General features: G+C 36.9%; 1 protein-coding gene across 2 annotated transcripts in view; it reads right to left on the minus strand.

Annotated features, from left to right (window-relative positions):
* The window catches only part of adam9 (ADAM metallopeptidase domain 9), a 66,672-nt gene that overhangs the window by 30,470 nt on the left and 16,586 nt on the right, over positions 1–19,616 (minus strand). For both annotated transcript variants that reach the window (XM_048209147.1, XM_048209146.1), the window contains exons 4-5: positions 16,998–17,076; positions 3,669–3,745 (exon numbers count right to left, since the gene is read on the minus strand). In XM_048209147.1, coding sequence (XP_048065104.1) covers positions 3,669–3,745; positions 16,998–17,076 — 156 coding nt within the window. The remainder of the gene's footprint in view (positions 1–3,668; positions 3,746–16,997; positions 17,077–19,616) is intronic.

The raw sequence follows: 19,616 nt of genomic DNA on the forward strand, positions 1-19,616 counted from the left end.
AAGGATTCATTAGTTAACGTTAGTTAACTTTACATGAACTAAGGAAGAACAATACTTCTACACCATTTTAGTTAATGTTAATTTCAACATTTACTAATACATTGTTAAAATCAAAAGTTGTATTTGTTAACATTACTTAAAGGGTTAGTTCACCCAAAAATGAAAATAATATCATTTATTACTTACCCTCATGCCGTTCCACACCCGTAAGACCTTCGTTCATCTTCAGAACACAAATTAAGATATTTTAGTTGAAATCTGATGGCTCTGTGAGGCCTTCATAGGGAGCTATGACACTTCCTCTCTCAAGATCCATAAAGGTAATAAAAACATATTTAAATTGGTTCATGTGAGTTCAGTGGTTCAATGTTAATATTATAAAGTGACGAGAATATTTTTGGTGCGCCAAAAAAACAAAATAACGACTTATATAGTGATGGCCGATTTCAAAACACTGCTTCATGAAGCATCGGAGCATAAATAAATCAGTTTATCGAATAATGATTCAGATCGCGTGTCAAACTGCCAACGGCTGAAATCACGTGACTTTGGCGCTCCGAACTGCAGATTCGATACACTGATTCATGCATGATCCAATGCTTCCTGTAGCATTGTTTTGAAATCGGCCATCACTAAACAAGTCATTATTTTGTTTTCTTTGGCGCACCAAAAATATTCTCGTCGCTTTATAATATTAATATTGAACCACTGTACTCACATGAACTGATTTAAATATGTTTTTAGTACCTTTATGGATCTTGAGAGAGGAAGTGTCATAGCTCCCTATGAAGGCCTCACGGAGCCATCGGATTTCAACTAAAATATCTTAATTTGTGTTCCGAAGATTAATGAAGGTCTTACGTGTGTGGGACGGCATGAGGGTGAGTAATAAATGACAGATTTTTCATTTTTGGGTGAACTAACCCTTTAATGCACTATCATGAACTAACCATGAATGACTATTTTTATGTTTAACTAACATTAACAAAGATTAATAAATAATGTAGCAAAGATATTGCTCATTGTTGATGCTAGTTAATACATTAATGTTAATAAATGAGACCTTATTGTAAAATTTTACCATTTTTACTTATACTGTTTTTATTTCTATGGTCAATTTGTGGAAAGGAGTTCATAAAGCTCATAAATCATGTACAGTAAGGTCTGAAGAGACTTGTATGAAATCATACAGGAGAGAAGCCAGTTTGCGGCACATCGTTTTACAGTGCTTGAATATTGTTGTCTTTTACTGCATATGATAATTCATACTCAGAAAGTAGAACTGAAATTACATTAATTACAAGATGATTAGTTAAAACATTTCAAATACACCTGCAGATTATTTTTCTAATCATGTATTTCATCTTCGAGGATTTCTTAAAAATAGTGTGTAAAAATCTCGTCTCGTTCTCGTGAACTCAATCTCATGTCTCGTCTCGTCTCGTGAGCTACCTGTCTCGTCACACCCCTATAGAATACTGTCTAACACTTGATGGCTGCTCTGTCAAGTATTCGTCATCAGTTAGGAACCTGGGTTTGCCCTTTGATACCAATCTTTCATTTGAAAGCCACATTTCTGGCATCTGTAAAACCACATTTGTCCATCTTAAAAATCTAAATTACGACATATGCTCTACAAATATGACAAATGCATAACAGAGTTGCCAACTCTCACGCATTTAGCTTGAGACACACACTTTCAGGCTCTGTCTCGTGCTCTTATGCTGCCCAAGCAAATCTCACGGAAAATTAAAAAGAAAATGTGCTGCACAGACCGTGGTGCATATGACATCAAGAATAACTAGAGCACTGAGCCGGCGTGAGTTCATCATCAGAACCTCTGGCCTCAGGCTGACATTGCTTCTTTCTTCACAGCTCAGGGGCGGCGGGGGACAGAAGACAATCACTGTCAATCAGGGCATTTCAAAGGTAGAGGGTTTTGACTGTCATTATGCTGCAGTGAGTAGAGTCAGACCCTTTTAGCACTACCTCTGCATGGGCGTGACCCAGGCAGAATACACATCATGCATTCATGCACATCAGGGGGATGAATGGGTCCCTCACAGGAGAGGCATTCTTTCTGTGCCATTGTCCTTAAAGGCGAAATGTATGTAGGAGAGCAACTGGTAAAGTGTAGTCCTCTATGAAGGCTTGATTGGTGAAGGCTTTGCAAAGACAGAGCAGCTGTCCGAAGGAGAATGATTCTGAGGCAATGACGGTCAGCACCACCCTTTAGAGTGGAGGAGCCCACCTCTGTTTTGAGTGTTTGAACGCTATATAAATAAGGCTTCAGTAAGTTTGGAGAAAGGTGTTCCTCCTAAGCATCAGCTACACAATGACACAATGTTGAGTGATCTGAACTCAAAAGGAAGTTTTGAATTTTTTTTATATTTCTATGTTTCCCGGATTGTGGGAACCCTGTGTATAATGACAAGGGATTCTTTTTTGACTCTTTAAAGTCATGATGAAATGAAAGTAGCGATAGATCTTATCTTCAGTACTGTGAAATCTGAGTGAAATGAATTTTCAAAAAATAAAAAATGGAGGGCAGGGATCTGGTTCTATCCATTGGTTGTTAATTAGATTGAAGCAGATCTAATTAGATCACGTTTGCTGTTAATTGACCCTTTGCCGGGAGTTTGATTGACCAGCAATCTAAACAATCATAACGCTGAATCCGTCATTTTGTCCGACAAAGCAATCAGGGGAGTTAATAGATTAACGTTGGTGGACTTGAACTTGAAAAATTATGTGTACTAACATCTTTCTGTGGTTGAAATGTGGTTCATTCATGTTTATTTGATGATATAAATTAACTAGTAAGAAGAGATGATCGGTTCATGAGCCGCTTGATATTTAAAGAGCCACAAAACGGTATTGTTTAAATTTCTTTATAAATTACAAAATTTTAAACTTGAGACTTTGTTTCATATCAAAAGTAACCTGCTCTGTCTTGTGTGTCAATACGTTGTCAGTGTCCTCTTTGCTCCGCGAAGTATTTTTCACTGTGTGAGAACATGATGTGTGGCGTGAGAGCGGCATGGCTTGTCAGACATAGCAACAGTAACTAAAGGAGGTGGGTCTTTGCGAATGGTCAATTGAGAGAAAAGGGACAGGTTTTAAGTGGACTAAATGATAAATCCAGCATTCATCACCAGGGAGAAGAGTTATGACTATTTAATTAAACATTATGATTAAAAAACAGAAATGTAAATGTTAAAAGTTAAATGGATGAATTATTCATAAGAGCAGTACCATGCATTTAGAAAATAGATGGGGTGATTTTTCATTTAATATTTCATTTAAACTTCAAAGATAAATTTAGATTTAAATTCATATAAAGTTACATATTCCAACCAAAACAGTAACTTCAAATTTACTTAATTTTATCCATTGGGATTTGACTGGATTGTGAAAAGTAGACTATAAATATGATATTCATATTTTCTTGCTGCCTATGTGGCCTTGGATACAGAAAAGAAAAATAATTTCAGAGGCAGAAAAAGTATTTATGTTTTGATGAAATATTTTTTACTAACATGAATTCTGTACCTTAAGGCTAAAAACATCTATTAAGAAAGTCAATTCTGAAGTGTGTCTATAGCTGTAAAGGTTTTACAGTCAGCAACTTTTTAGACCTCTATCCATTTAAGCTTCTGTGATCTCACCTTAACCCAGAGCACAGGCTGAGTGCTGCAGAAGAGCCCTCCACATCTTCTATGTAACCACTGTAATGACAATGACCCTGATGGAAAACAGAGAGAAAGAAGCCACAATAAATTCCTCCAAGACCAAAAATGTAATTTCAAAGCCTTGACTAACAAACAGCAACATCCTTGTCATTCAAAACCTGAATTAAGCTCAAGGTATTTGCTTGTCAGGGACCAGAACCTAGTTAGATGGTCTGACAGCTTTACCGTAGGGCAGAGGTTCTCAACCACAAGGCCGAGTTCCACTAGGGCCTCAGGATGATTTAAAATAAGCTAAAACAATCATTAAAATAAGACAAAGCAACTAAAATCAAGACATTTCTTATTTTAATTAACTCCACTCCCTATGTGTGAGGGTTATTTTTAGTTAGTTGCCAAGGCAACATTTCTTATTTTCATTTAAATTTTTTAAATGTAAACAAAAATTAATTCAATTTAATGAGTTATGTGTGGACATTTAATATTTAGGATTAGGGGTTTGTTCATATCACTAAACTGAAGTATGAGCAATTTAACCCAGAGGTTAAACTTCTCCAGAGAACTGTGATGTTACTTTTTTTTTGGAAACCAATGGTTTCATCAAGTGTTTCTGTTCTTGTTTTTCTGAAATAGTGATTCATTAGAGCAGCTCAGTGTCTGATGTTCACAAACTGATTCATCTGGTCTGCTGACAGCTTGTTTTCACGGGCCACACACACACACACACACACACACACACACACACTCCACCATGAACACAGCGCTAATAAAACAGAGCCGCCACACATTGTTATACATTTGTATACATGCTAATGCATGTTATGCTTTCAGAAAATGATAATTATTAAAGATAAAGCAGCTGTGAAAGCTAAAACAAACTGAAATTAAGTGTATAAAGTCCATTTAAATCCCTGTAAATTGGCTTGGCACAGTATTAACAGAGCCCCTCAGAGCAGGACAATGTCTAACATTAAGTTCACATGCTTGTATAATCTGATTGGTTGCAGGCGAGACAATGAATGCTGCTCTTTCACATAAGCTCTACAGCAATGTTTTTCATCCTTTTTTACTCTTTTTCATTGTTTACAACGATATCCGAAGGCCCCATGACTCTTCCAAATGTTTGTGGTTTACTGGAAAAGTATTTATTTATTTATTCGTTTATTTGACTGGGACAATGCAGTCAGACATAGCTACAGAGCAAAGTTTGCAGCCGATGTGATGCACATAAAGTTTATAGCGAGTGCTAATTTTCAACTCCCGTCCCTGGATGGGCCTTTCTACAATAACACATAATAAAATGATATTCAATTCTAAAAAAAAATACACAGTGCAATTTTACATATTCAAAACTCACTCATTCGCGCTCAGACATTTACAAATGGGTACAGTTTTGGTTTGTTTTCAGCCATGCCTTGAGCCTAGAGGTGAACATTTTAAACTCAGAAATGTTCTTAATCTCTGTGAGCAGTGAGTTCCACAGTTTACAAGCCCTGTAAGAAAAGGCTGATTTGCCAAAAGATGTTCTGCACGGTGGGATTTTACAGTTTTGGTTTAAAGAGCCTCTTGTCACTCTACTGCTGTTTGGCCCTTGGATAAATGTACTCAGGGGTTCAGGAGCCAAATTATTAGTACACTTAAATAACAATTTAAGAAAACATAAATTACTAAAGCTTTCAAAACTTAATAAATTATATTTCTTAAGATTGTGGCAGTGATGAAAGCGAATTGTTTTATATCCATCATTTTCATTGCTTGGTTATAAAGTGAACCAATGTGCTTTGTAGCTGAGGGAGCTGCCTGGGCCCATGCTGTCATGCAGTATGAAATATGAGAAAAGATCATAGCATGCATGTACAGCAGGGCCGCCTGGTTCAGAATGTAATGTCGGATTAATTTGAAACAATTTAAATTTCGTTGTATTGTTTTTGATATTTTCTCATTAAAGTGGACCTATTACTAATTCACTTTTAAATGGTGATTGAACATAAATGTGAGTCAGCGGTGTGTGTACACAGTCATCCTATAATGGTAAAAAGCCATCCGCTTTTTTATATTACCCATAAATCATAATCTATACATTGTTACATCACAAATAACAGGCCCCACCCACGACTGGTGATGTTATCTGCCCTGTTAGCTTAGATCCAACCCTGAGTGAGCTGTACAAAGTTTGCTATGTTTACTTCCTCGCTAGAGCAGCTAGTGGAAATACAAGAATGTGTCAACTATTTGATGAACAATCTAAATGTTCTGTTGTTTCATGTATCAATGAACACCGAAAGCATTTCCCTTTCAAAGGAACTTGCGCTGTGTCGAAACGCTGTGGGAATGCCTCTGCCTGATTGCGTCATTAAGCACGTATGGAATCAGTCCAATGGTGTGACGGAATGTCTTATAGAAAAACTGTAAAGCATACTCGTGCAAGACTGCCAGAGTCCTACAAAATGACCTCCAGCAGGCCACTGGTGTGAATGTCTCTGACCAAACAATCAGAAAACAGAATTCATGAGGGTGGCCTGAGGGTCCGACGTCCTCTAGTGGGCCCTGTGTTCACTGCCCGGCACCGTGGAGCTCGATTGGCATTTGCCAATGAACACCAAAATTGGCAGGTCCGTCACTGGCGCCCTGTGCTTTTCACAGATGAGAGCAAGTTCACACTGAGCATGTGAAAGAGGTGAAAGGGTCTGGAGAAGCTGTGGACAACATTATGCTGCCTGTAACATCGTTCAGCATGACCGGTTTTGGTGGTGGGTCAGTGATGGTCTGGGGAGGCATATCCATGGAGGACCGCACAGGCCTCTACAGGCTAGACAATGGCACCCTGACTGCCATTAGGCATCGGGGTGAAATCCTTGGACCCATTGTCAGACCCTACACTGGTGCAGTGGGCTCCTCCTGGTGCACGACAATGCCCAGCCTCATGTGGCGAGAGTATGCAGGCAGTACCTGGAGGATGACCTAAATCCAATTGCACCTCTGCGCATTATGTTTTGGTCAATCCGATGCCCCCAGGTTGCACCTCAGACTTTCCAGGAGCTCAGTGATGCCCTGGTCCAGATCTGGGAGGAAATACCCCAGGACACCATCTGTCATTTCATTAGGAGCATGCCCCGACATTGCCAGGCATGCATACAAGCACGTGGGGGCCAAACAAACTACGGAGTTTTGAGTACCATTTTGAGTGTCTGCAATGAAATTTTAGCAAAATGGACTTGCTGCATCATTTTTTCACTTAGATTTTCGGGGTGTCTTTGAATTCAGTCCTCTTTAGGTTGATCATTTTCTTTTCCATCAAATGATGTGGCATCCTTTCGTTACAAACACATTACCCAGTCCATATCAGTATAGATATCCAGCATGATATTTTTCCCCATTGAGATCTGATGTGTTTTCAAAGTGTTCCTAAATATATATATATATATACACAGTATATATGTAATGAAGAGTGAACAGCAGCTCAGAAACTGTGTTTCTCCCTGCCCATGCTTCATTAAGGGAGGGCCCACAGTGGTGGGCCCTGAGCAGGCTCTGGTTATGGAGCAAGTAAAACCCTGCTGGCCAAAGGGGCTATAGAACACTTTCCTCCTCCCAGCAGACAGACCCACCTTCTATAGCCATTACTTTATTGTTCCAAAAAAGGATGGGGGGGTTGCGTCCAATTCTACATCTGCACCAACAGAATCTCTCTGTAGGGAAGCTCAAGTTCAAGATGCTTACTCTAAAGCAAACCGTGTCACAAATCAGGTCCGAGGACTAGTTTGTCATGATAGATCTGAAGGACGCATACTTCTATGTTTCCATCCTTCCACAACACAGGAAGCTCCTGAGGTTCACTTTCGGGGGCGAAGCGTACCAATATTGAGTTCTTCCTTTTGGCCTAGCTGGAGGGACCTTCTCTTTCAGGCGAAGGGGTCGATACTTTACCTCTGTCCAGAGTTGTGAAAACTGTGGGCTTGGCCTCTGAGGGGGCCCAGCTCATAAGCTCAGGTCTCTCAACTGAGGTTGTTGAGACCATCCTCAAGAGCTCCACAAGCCTATTGAGAAAGTTTCTGAGAAGTGTCACACTCTGAAAAGAATTGGAGAAATTCAAGCACTTTCGGTTTCTCTCTCATGCCTGGAATTTGCACCTGGTATGGTAAAGGCTTTTCTTCACCCTAGACTGGGCTATGTTCCTACTAATATGGTAAGACCTTTTGTACTGCAGGACGTCAGACCAAGAGAAACTAAATCTGCACTGCCCAGTTAGGACTTTAGATGCTTATGTCCACAGAGCTGCCCTGTGGAGAAAGTCTGAACAACTGTTTGTGTGGCAATGTGGGTATAGCGTTCCCACAGTGTTTTGACGCAGCACGAGTTCCCTTGAAAGGGAATGTCTCGGTTACGTATGTAACCATGGTTCTCTGAAAAGGGAACAAGATGCTGCGTCACCCTGCCATACTCCTGGCATGCATGTGATCGACATGCTTCAACCTATGAGAAGCTAATGCCGTTTGGTCTGGGTATGCTTTATAGTTTTCTGGTCGATGACGTCACCTGCCTATGATGTTCCACCACGCCACTGGACTGATTCCATACGTGCTTCACGACGCAATCAAGTGGAGCTGTTTCCACAGTGTTTCGACGCAGAGTCTCGTTCCCTTGTCAGGGAAACACGGTTACATACGAAAAGTTTTCCATTACTTTTCTATGTAAACACGCAAGATAGACGTGTTTGACCGCTGCGTTCGCATCTTGCATCTTTTACGCCTGTTTCACACTGGACACGCAATCAGAGCATTAGCAGTGCTTTTCTTTTTGGTGCCCATGCCAACAGATTAGCATTTACACTGCATGTCAAGGCAGCGTGGCAGGAGCAGAAGCGGCAATGCTGTGATGCCAATGTCAAATCTATTTTTACTGCGCTGCTCACACTGAATTAATGCCACAGTGCATTGTTTTTGGTCAAAATACAGTTAATATGAAAAATAACACATTTCGCCATACTATCATATAAGTCAGGTGTTCTGTGCTACACAGTCACCATATGACATTCAGCGCTGTAAAAAAAAAAAAAATACACATAAAATACACATAAAATACACATAAAATACACATGCAAGGAGTTTTTTCCCCTAATTTCAAAGGGCTGTTTAAAAGATTAAAACTAGAGGTAACTTAACTTAACTTAAGATTACTTTTTTCATGTAATCTACATATATACAGCATGTGTGGGGTAGTAGGGCTGCGTTTAAGTCAATTTTTTATGTTCTTCCCTCCATTTCGTTCACTTGTATGTACGTTATTGCTTGCATTGCATGAGCACCCAGTGGCGGAACCCTTGAAATGTGTTTAATGAATGCTCTAACCCTTGATCACTTGGAATCCACAATGGAGCTGTTTTATTATTTTATTATTGGGCTATTGGAGGAAATATAAAAAATTGCACAAACAAAAATGATATCAGTACAATTAACTATAACTGTATATAAAACCGTCCGCTAAGGGTAGCTACAAGTATTATGCAATTAAATGTTAAAATAAAATAACTCCAATATCATACACTAGAAATGTGTGGGTTGGGGGTAAATTAAGCACAATCTGCCGTGACGTCACAATTGTGTTGTTTTGTGATCTATGGAGCTGCCAGTAGTGCACATATTGAGTAGACTCACTCCCTCTGTCAAAATCGAGGGGTTGAGAGTCTGTCCAAATAAGCCTCCCTCACCTACTTGACGAAGTTGAATGCACTTCAAAATGGTGGCTTGGATTTCCCAGAGGAGAAGTGCTTGGGGAAGTTAGCGCGTGTATGTCTAAAAGTGAAGTTAAATGCAGCCTAAGAGGGGAACACAGTCACATTGCAGCAGAGTATGCTGCCCAGCATAAATCAAAGTGTCTCCCGCAGGAAACCGCATTCGAAAAGTTTAACGCCTGTTTCACACTGGACGCAGAAGCAGAGTATTTTTTTTTTGCCGCACGCCGTGGGGGCACAGCAGCACGTAGTAGGAGCAGAGAGCGGCAGTGCCGCGATCGTTTCAGCACCGAGTCTATTTCTGCTTCACCTCTCATGCTAAACTAAAGCCACAGAGTATTGTTCTTGGTCAAAATACACCTGAGATAACACAAAATTAACAAATTTCACCATAAAATCATATGAGGTGTTCCGTGTTTCACAGTCACTATATGACATTCAGCACTGTGAAAATAAGTTAAATAAAATACACAAAAACACATTGGCAGGAGTTTTTGCCCAAACTTCAAAGGCCTATTTAAATGATTAAAACTAGAAGTATATCTTAACTTTAAGATTATTTTTTATCATGTAAACTACATAGCCTATATATAGCATATTATAGAGTGGTGCTGGTAAGATGTCAGAACCCAGATAGTCTCAGCCTCAGACGTCACGCCCACAGAACGTTGGCTGAACGTCTGATGCACATGACACACTTAACTGGAAACACTTCAGGAGTTTCGAAGTCGTCATCTGGTTGGTTAAATTCTACAGGATTTCCGGGAGACGTGCGCGTCACGTTCTTAAACAGTCCGCCTGGAAACAAATGCTGTGACGGCAAATCCCCTCATGGAAGAAGAATGTCGTTGTGTTTACAACTGTGACAATGAGCGATTACCAGGATCAACTAAACGGGATCCAGAATCAACTGATTTTCAAAAGTATGTGAAGTTGGTAGATCCATTGTTGCAGTAACGTTCTAGAATGTCAATCACTTCTCCTAATTCGGCAATTTAGGAGCTAATTAATGATCTGTGGGGTATTTTGAGCTTCAACTTCACAGGCACATTCTGGGGACACCTAAGACTTATACAGTAAAATGGGGCATAATGGGTCCCCATTAAGCATAAGGAATTTTAAAAATATTTTTACTCACAAAAATAGAAAAATGTATATTCATTATAAACATCATCACAATTCATTGAGTTATAAGACTTAATTCATTTATATGACTGTGCCAGGCCTACCAGTAAAAAAGTAATATATTTAAAATACATTTATTTCATTATAAGTATAGTTTAAATCTATTAACATATTTACTGACATACTGCTTGAGACTTACTGATATAAAAATTATAATTAAATTTTATTTCGACTACTGCTTGTGCACAATGAACATTTCTTAATGTTAAGCCTAAAAGGGTTTAATATCACTATTAATAAGGATTGTATGATCTTTGTATATTATCAGTCTTTAAATGCAAGATATTTAAAGTGTACCTAAAGTATACTTGCAATAGTCCCACTTTAGCACAAACAAATATACTTAATAAATACTATAATGGTATATAAATAATACTAAAATAACACTGACAACAACTGCCATCCAACAGACAATAAAATGTGTAATAGTAAAAATAAAAAATCCCCCAAAACCACTCATAAGAACTTTGCAACCACTTAACAACACACTGACAACCATTCACCACATACTTGTAGCAACAAATTTTGTGTGGGAAAGCCACCACTCACATTTTCTTTACTGTGAGTCACATAGCGTCTGTAGTCATGATTTGTAACTGCAGTTCGTTGCATTGTGCTTTAAAAAATGCCCTGCGAGCTCTAGGATGCCAGTTCCCCTCTCTTGTCATTTGTTTAGTTAGAGTGTCATTCTCTACATCATTAAGACCCATTCCTTTGTTTTCCAGCTTAATGCCATGAGAGTGATTAGAGTTAAACAGTAGAGGGGTTTGTTCTCTCATGTGTTTGTGTGTGTATGTGTGTGTATTTATTAGAAAAATAATCTAGTCCACCTTGTCCACCTGCAGCTAGTTACCCTGATACTTTTGCAAATACTAAGAAATGCCTTATTTGATCTAGCATGGAGGCTTTCAAACAGCACTTTTTATTGACTGATTGTGTGTATGTCTGATGTAATGGGAATCAGAAAATACACCCTGTAGAAATCCTATTGGACATCATTCACACAGTGGTGGCTCGTCAAGGGAGACACAGCCAAATTTTAAGGGGAAAATGGAAGAAGGATGATTTAATTTAATAAAATTCTCAGTTATTTGTGTTGTTTCATATCTCAGAATGAACACAGACATTTAGGGAGGGATGGATGTTTGCTTCAAGAGATAGTCTAGGTGAGTGAAATTATATTTGTATTATCTTGCTGTATGTCATTTTCTTTAAATTTTCTGTCTATAAATGAGCAAAAAGCCAATTTAAATTTAATGTGATCTGCTACTACTACTACTACTACTACTACTACTACTACTACTACTACTACTACTAATAATAATAATAATCCTCGGCAGGGACCCAGACCCACAAGTGAGGGTCGGTCGACCCGCTGATTCCCAGCCGCTGCTTTCTGAATGGATGATTCTTCTAAATTTAAACTATCTATATCCCCTTGAGAAAATTTTTTTGAATTGTATTGAATGTGCATTTGTAGTGTACTTCAAATCTTAATAGTATATATATAAAAAAAACTATACTTGCAGACAATATAATATTAATTAAATAAAATGTCAATTAAATAGAGTACACTTTCATGACAAAACTTAACACAATTAAGTACACTTTTAAAAATTCATAATGTCAAGTTAAATGTATATTTCACATAATTTTAAACCCTAATGATTAACTTTGAATGCTTAACTTAATCATTACAAAAATGTGTAATTTCAAATATATTTAAAAGATACACAAGTTTCAATAGAAATGATATTATATCACATAAGTATATTTCAGTGTACCATAAATGTAAGTATATTCAGTAGTACACTTTAACCATATTTCAAAGACAATAGAAGTATTTAAGAAATTACAAATAAAGATGTCCTATTTAAGTGGGTCAAAAACACTTTTAAGTTTAAATTTAATATAAATTTAAACTATACATTTTGCATTTAATTGCAACTAACATTTACATTAAATTACATTTAGACTGCAGTTAAGTATATTCTTTTAAACTATATTTTTTGTTTTCCACAATAAGCACTCTTTTTAAAAGTATGCTAACGTGTACTTATTTTTCACAAGGGTCCCCAGTTTAAGGCAGCAACAAAATTCTTCAAAATAACCTCACAAAATCACTCTCATGCTATTTCCTCATAAACTAAATTCTGGAAATCATTCTTAGGCTATTACAAAAAATAATGTCTAGCAGTTAGAATGGAAAACAGATGAAGGTGACCACTGTACTTTAATTGGATGTTCACAATTAATCACAATTTTAAGATATGAGAGAACAAAGCACAATCACATTTAAACCTTCCTGTTTTAAGTTATACGTTTAATTTATTTTTAAAAATGTTTAAACACTTTCTTTGATGCCATGTTTTATAAACAGAGACATCTATAAATAAATAATTTGTGGTTATTTTCTCTGGAAAATTTAAATATCATTTTTCTATGATGCAATTAAAAAAAAATATTGACATGTTTGTTTCAACATCACAGCCAGCCTGACATTTGCAGCAACAATGGATCAACCAATTGTGTGAGTTTAAGGGCAAGACTATTGATTTATCCAACCAGTGACAGATTGTTTGGATAAACAGTTTGAACAGTCAGTAATAAATTTAGTTTGGTGTGTAGAAACTAAAATTAATTCACATTCACTTAAAATGTTTCTTTTTACTTGATGCTGCTCACACCAACTTTTTTGATACACCTGACGTCCACATGGGGAGGAAAGCTGTGTGGGAGGAAAGTGTATGACAAGGCAATAATCACTATGCAGCTGTTTCCTGTTCTGTAACAAGGAACTGTGTCATCAGACTTTCACATCACTACAGTCTCAGATCAGCATTTCACTAAAGATTTCAGAACATATCCAAAAGGTTTTAAGCAATGTGCATTTAGTTATTGCCATGTAGTTACTGTGCAAATTGTAGACAACTGAACTTGCTCTTTTGAACATGCCAAAACACATGCAATTTGCTTAAATCAATAAGAAATTTAAACATGATGTGAACAAGAAACTAACTGTTCAGAGATCTGGGCCCATATTCACAAAACATTTTATCTTACCACTAAAAGTTCTCCAAAATGGCAGTAAAAGTTCTTAGTTAAGAGTTTTCTCTTAAAACCTATTCACAAAGCTGCTGAGACAAACTTTTACTAAGAAATAGAGAAGTCTTATGCTAGGATTAAGGGCAGGGTTGACCTTGTTGTTGTGGATGATGTCAACACACTTACTAACTATACACACAGTGATTGGCTGATAGAGGATGGGTCTCTGTCAGCGAATTAATCATAGAAATATTGTAGAATGAGATAACATGTTGCCATATTCAAGTAAAGGTTTTAAAATAAAAATGTTGCCATATTCAAATAAAGGTTTTAAAAATTACGCTAAGTGTCACTAATTAAACTAGTATATGTTTAGATAATTGACTCACCTAGTTACCTAGAAAGTTTTCTGTATCCCTCCGCCACCCTGTTCCTCACTCTAGGCTCAGGATACGGGGGAGAACTGGGCTAAATAAATTCCAAGCTCGGAGCCCTCAATCTCATTGGGCAGCATGCCAAATACACTTATTATATATATATTTTTTTACTCTATTCGATCATTTGTGAGTGTGAACTCGTGAAAACAACTGCCACAGGTAATTGGACATTATTTATTTATTTATTAAAGATTCTATAAATCTGTAAGTCAAAATATTTATTGCATTTACGAAGAAAAGGTTCAGCACCCAAGACACTATCACTATTCAATGGTGTACAGTGTTTTTGGGTTGACTGCTGAGGCGGATTGGCAACAATGGCCATTAGGATTGTTTGTGATTTGGTCTTAGTGATGTAGGAGTCCTCCTAATGTTTCACAGATTTAGGAGTTTTAAAATTATTTGTGGAAAACTCTTTTAAAAGTTTCTCCTAAATCAGCAAGTTAGGAGCTATTTTTTTACTTCTTTACTTTAACTTTTTTGTTTTGTGAATACGGCCCCTGCACTTATTGTTTTGAGAAAAAAAAAAAATCATTAGAGAATTGAGCCAAAGCAATTCAGAAAACTGTAAGAGATTTACTCTTCAGTCAGTATAGACTGTTTTTTGATTATAACAGGAGTTTTTGCAAGAGCACAGAACTCAGCGAGTTTGTGCTGAACTGAAGTGATTGACAAGATCAGTGAATATAAAGGGAGCACTTTTTACTCACTTTTTGTATATACTCCATTCAGCTGCTAAGAGAAGCAATGGCCAAAAGCAGGTGTTAATCCACTAAATTTCCATTCCATGAGTCATTCCCAAAGCTGAAATTATTGACATAGTAATAACCATAGCAAGAGTTAATCATAAACTTTGGGTTTGCAATCTGGTTAGAATTGTTTGGTTTTGTCAACTTGATAACTCCTTTAGTTGAAGAACATTGCAATAATAGCGAATGTTGTAACAAAGTCCATGTTCGGGGAAGAAGGAGGCGCGAACCGGGAAATGATCAAGGTAAACTTCAAGAGACAAAACAAAACTGTGTGTCTGGGTATGCAAATATATAGGAAGGGGCATCCTATCATTGCAATAATTGGATGAATATTTTTTGGTCCTGAGACTTCCAGAAAATATATACATTTGTTTTAATATTTATACCATTTTAATTATTGATTGCTATCAGGATGTGTAGATCAGATATATACAATATAACAAAAAGTCTTTATTAAAAACACTGCCTACCCTAGCTTTAACATGTTACTGAGATTAACTATTAATATAGCTAACAGAGTTGAGTTTACATGCTAATGAGCCAATTAGCTAGCTAATTATACTAGCTAATAACTGCATTATCTGAGATTGCATTTGTTGGCAAAATATGTCATTCATTTAAATATGAGCCTTGGAACTGTGTGAGCTTTGTTTGAGTCTGTGCTTTTTTGCTTTGTTCCTCCTTAAATATACTAAAATAATGCTTGATTCGATGTAATGAATTATTAATTCATTGCCTGTGTTTTGTTTTGGTAGGAACAGCTGGACATCAGTTTATGTCTACAGATTGAAGACTCACAGATTGCTCAAGGTAATTTGAGTTTATACTCACTGTACAACCTGTACAATACTAATGACCTTTCCTGTATGTGTGATGGCAATGTCTTACTTTACAAATGAATTGTAGTAATGTTAAAAAAAACCCAAAGTAAACATTATTCAGGAACTGAAATAAGATATATTTACATAAACATTTTATAAGCGTAAACTTACTTTAAACAAAGTTAAATTTACTTGAGAATTTAAAATGAAAGCTAAAGAATTGTGAGTAGATTTCACTTGAAAACATGCTGTTAAATTTACTACCAATTTCTGGGTGAAAATTGTTTCTTAGCTTTTTCAAATAAATCTACTCCAAATGTTTTACAGTGTAGATGAACTGAGACAGTAAGTCGGTGCAATGAAAGAAAGTATGACAAATCACAACTGCATGTAGCAAACACTGAATGACTTCATTCAGGTCAGGGCCAGTGACTCAAATTACATCTCTCTCAGCAGACATTCATTTCTATCTGTGAACACAACGATAAAGAACTTCACTGGAAATGCACTTCCCACTATTCTCTTTCCAAATATTTTTCAAAGTTATAAATAAAACAAAGACTATTGGAGTATATTCCCCCCCCCCAAAAATAATTTTGTTTCTACTTTAAAATTTCACATTTAATTCATTGTGTTACTTGCCATAAGTTTTTATGAAACTTACAAGCATTTTCTGAGCAAAAATTGTTTCTACACCATTTTTTTTCAGTGCATATAAAATCTACATTCTTTTTAAATGATGTTTTGTGCCTCTATCACTTCTTACAGTCGTGTAAAATTGAGTTCCAGTTAGTGTGAGTAATGCAGCTCTTCCCAGAACTACTCCACTGCTCTTGGCATCAGATGCTGTGTGAGTGTTTGGTCGACGCCCTGAGGAAATCGCATCAACAACAGCAAACAATGTAACATGATACATGGGAGCTGTTCTCACCTGTGCCATTTTGTGTGCCACAAGTGACTTTTTTGAGTGTTCTTGGTTTCACATCCTGTGAGTCTAAGCCAAATATAAATAAACCAATCCTTAAACTCTCAGTGGAGACTGAGGGTGATGCTGGGTAGACAATTAAATTATATAGCCAATCATTTTCTATAAATGACTTAAAGAACAGAGAGATGCTGTAAAATAACTTGTAATAATCCATTTAGAAACAGATCGGACACATCTGACAAAAATGTGATACAGCTCATAACAGATTAGGAAAGAAGTGCTAAAACTGCCTGGTTTTATACGCTTTCTCTTGTTTAATAGAAACCAAGTACTGGTGTGACGTAACATTTCTGGGGAAATACATGGGCAGAAAGATTCATTCAGTTTTTGTATGTGTTTGGTGACTTACCTTCATGTTTGGTCTCTCAGTGACCAGCGAGCCATCTTTGGCATAAGAGTACACAGTGAAATCCTCTGGAAGAAGCAATCTGAGAGACACACACACACACACAACATGTAGGGTAAGGATTCATTGTTGAAGGTATTTAATACACTCTCGCAATCACACACAGACTGTCAATACATAGGCTAAAATCTGTACATGCCTAAAATTGGTGACACACTCTATCGTTTAAAAGTTTTGGTCAGTATTTTTAAAGAAACTAATATATTATATTAAGTTATTAATAAATCTTTTAGTAAGAACGGATAAAATTGCATTAAAGGAGTCATGAACTGAATTTTTAAAAATGTTATGTTTTTTGAGGTCCACTTATAATGTTATCAAGACTTTTAAATCAAAAAACATCCTCATTTAGAAGTAATAAGGTATTTTCTGACCGTTTCTTTTGAACACTGTTTTTACAGGCATGCCGTATTCAAGACTTGAAAGTAAGTGAAAGGATAGTTGGAAGCAGCTCCACTGCTATGGATGGAGTAACAGTTTTGCATAAAAAAATAATTGTCAATGTCCCTGCCATTACACGTGTGGAATTGTTTTGAAAACTTCCAATGTTGAAAAATATCTCGTTACATAGCTGAAACATTTGCCAACAACTTGAAACATTTATGTGCATTACATATGCTTTATAAGTCTTGGTTGTGGCAAATAAAAAGTTTAAGTACTTAGTTACCACTATAATTGATGACTTACGTTGTTTTGTGTAAACGGAATTATGAATGAATGAACCATTGTTTGTCACACTGTCATTCTTATAGGCTATTATAGTTCATTCTTTTCGATGAAGTGAAAAACGTATACATTGTCATTTGCAGTGTTTTAAATAAAATGAAACACTGTAATGTCTTACCGATGACAAAACAGAAGATGGCGCTCACTGAAGCTGTAAGAATGGCTTAGATCAAAACAATAACAAAAGCAGCGTTCTCTACCTGCTTTTGTCTGTATCCAATAATTAGCCCCATAAATGCCGAAGCAAAGATAAAAAAAAAACAGCAAATCACAACTATCACAACTATTCAGTTTGACTGAGGCACTACAGTATAAATACTCAGTACATAACAAATGACAAAGCAATAGTGACACATGGTAAAAACAATGTTACTCACACTTGTGTGTTGCGACATTACTGTTGAATCCAATGTAGTTGGCACTGCATCATCTTTTATTTTCAGTCTCTCTGAAAAGCCTGCGTCGAACTGTGTCTTGTTTAAAACGAATCCGCAGTAAAATGAAGCGAACAAATGAACAGCGTCTTACTGACTCGAAAGTTCATCCACGCTTTCTTAATGTTAGGATCACAAGGATGGCAATGAATGCAGAGACTGTGTTTTTCCACAAGTTGGCATTTCAAAATGTCTTGTAATCCTCAGACGCATCTCTTTCATTTTGTTTCCACACTCTAAAAACTCCTGGGTTATTTCTTTAACCCATTTTCTGGGTTATTTGTGTTGGGTTAAAATTATGGGTTATTTTTTCAGAGAGTAACCATTTTCTGGGTTATAGGGCTAATATTTTGACCTAATTCCTGGGTTGTTTAGGTTTCTGGGTTATTTTTTCAAAGAGTAACCCATGTTCTGGGTTAACGCCCCTTCCCCCTGCCCCCCGCTGTTGTTCTGGAATTTTCTCACAACAGTCGTTTGAAATAACCGTCACTTGAACTTGAACGCACTCGATCCGTTTTGGCCTGGGCTTCTTCAGTGCAACTTCGTCGCGTATTCAAGGTAAGCAAGTATTTTCAGTGTCAATGTAACGTAAATTTTTCTGTGTCCATGTCCCCGTTGCTAGTTTAGCACCATTTGTTGAAAAAATGACCATGGCTTACCATAGTAATTCTGTGGTTAGCATGTAGCCGCCTGCGGATATCGCAACAACATCTAACTAGTTTAAAGTCTGTGTAAAGTCAAAATAAATATGTGTTTTGAGTTTGTCAGACTAAATAAGAAAGTGTTATTAACCACCCAGCCAAATCTGAATGATTAAAAATAACGTTAAGTTCATGAAATTAGGTGTCAAAATGGTTGAAATGCTTTTTACACATCGTTGAGAAACGTATGACCTATTTAATGTGTTTAGAAGTTTATTCTCTATGTGTACACTCGTAGAGAATAATGTGTTTTTTTAAATACGCTTCTCTTCCAGTGTGCGACCCCCTTTAGCCGCGGCTAGAGCGACGAGGCAACACAATAGTTGAGTTATGTTAACCAGCTGCGCTGTGCTTATCATATTATACAATGCTCTACTGGTTTAAGTAGTGAGAGTTAAAGAAGCGTTTCAAGTCTTCAAATTGTTGCTAACCTCTATTGTTTTCTCCAGGTCATTTTAAATGGACAGCTTTGTCGCTGATAAGCTAACTGAGTGGCGGATGTCTGAGCTGATAGAGAATTTTAGAGGTGAGCGTTTTACTCTTTTAAAGGATAGTTCACCCAAAAATGAAAATTTTATGTTTATCTGCTTACCCCCAAGGCATCCAAGATGTAGGTGACTTTGTTTCTTCAGTCGAACACAAATGATGATTTTTAACTCCAACCGTTGCCGTCTGTCAGTCTTATAATGCGAGTGAATGGT

Source organism: Megalobrama amblycephala, linkage group LG12, assembly GCF_018812025.1.
Source record: "Megalobrama amblycephala isolate DHTTF-2021 linkage group LG12, ASM1881202v1, whole genome shotgun sequence".
Taxonomy (NCBI): domain Eukaryota; kingdom Metazoa; phylum Chordata; class Actinopteri; order Cypriniformes; family Xenocyprididae; genus Megalobrama; species Megalobrama amblycephala.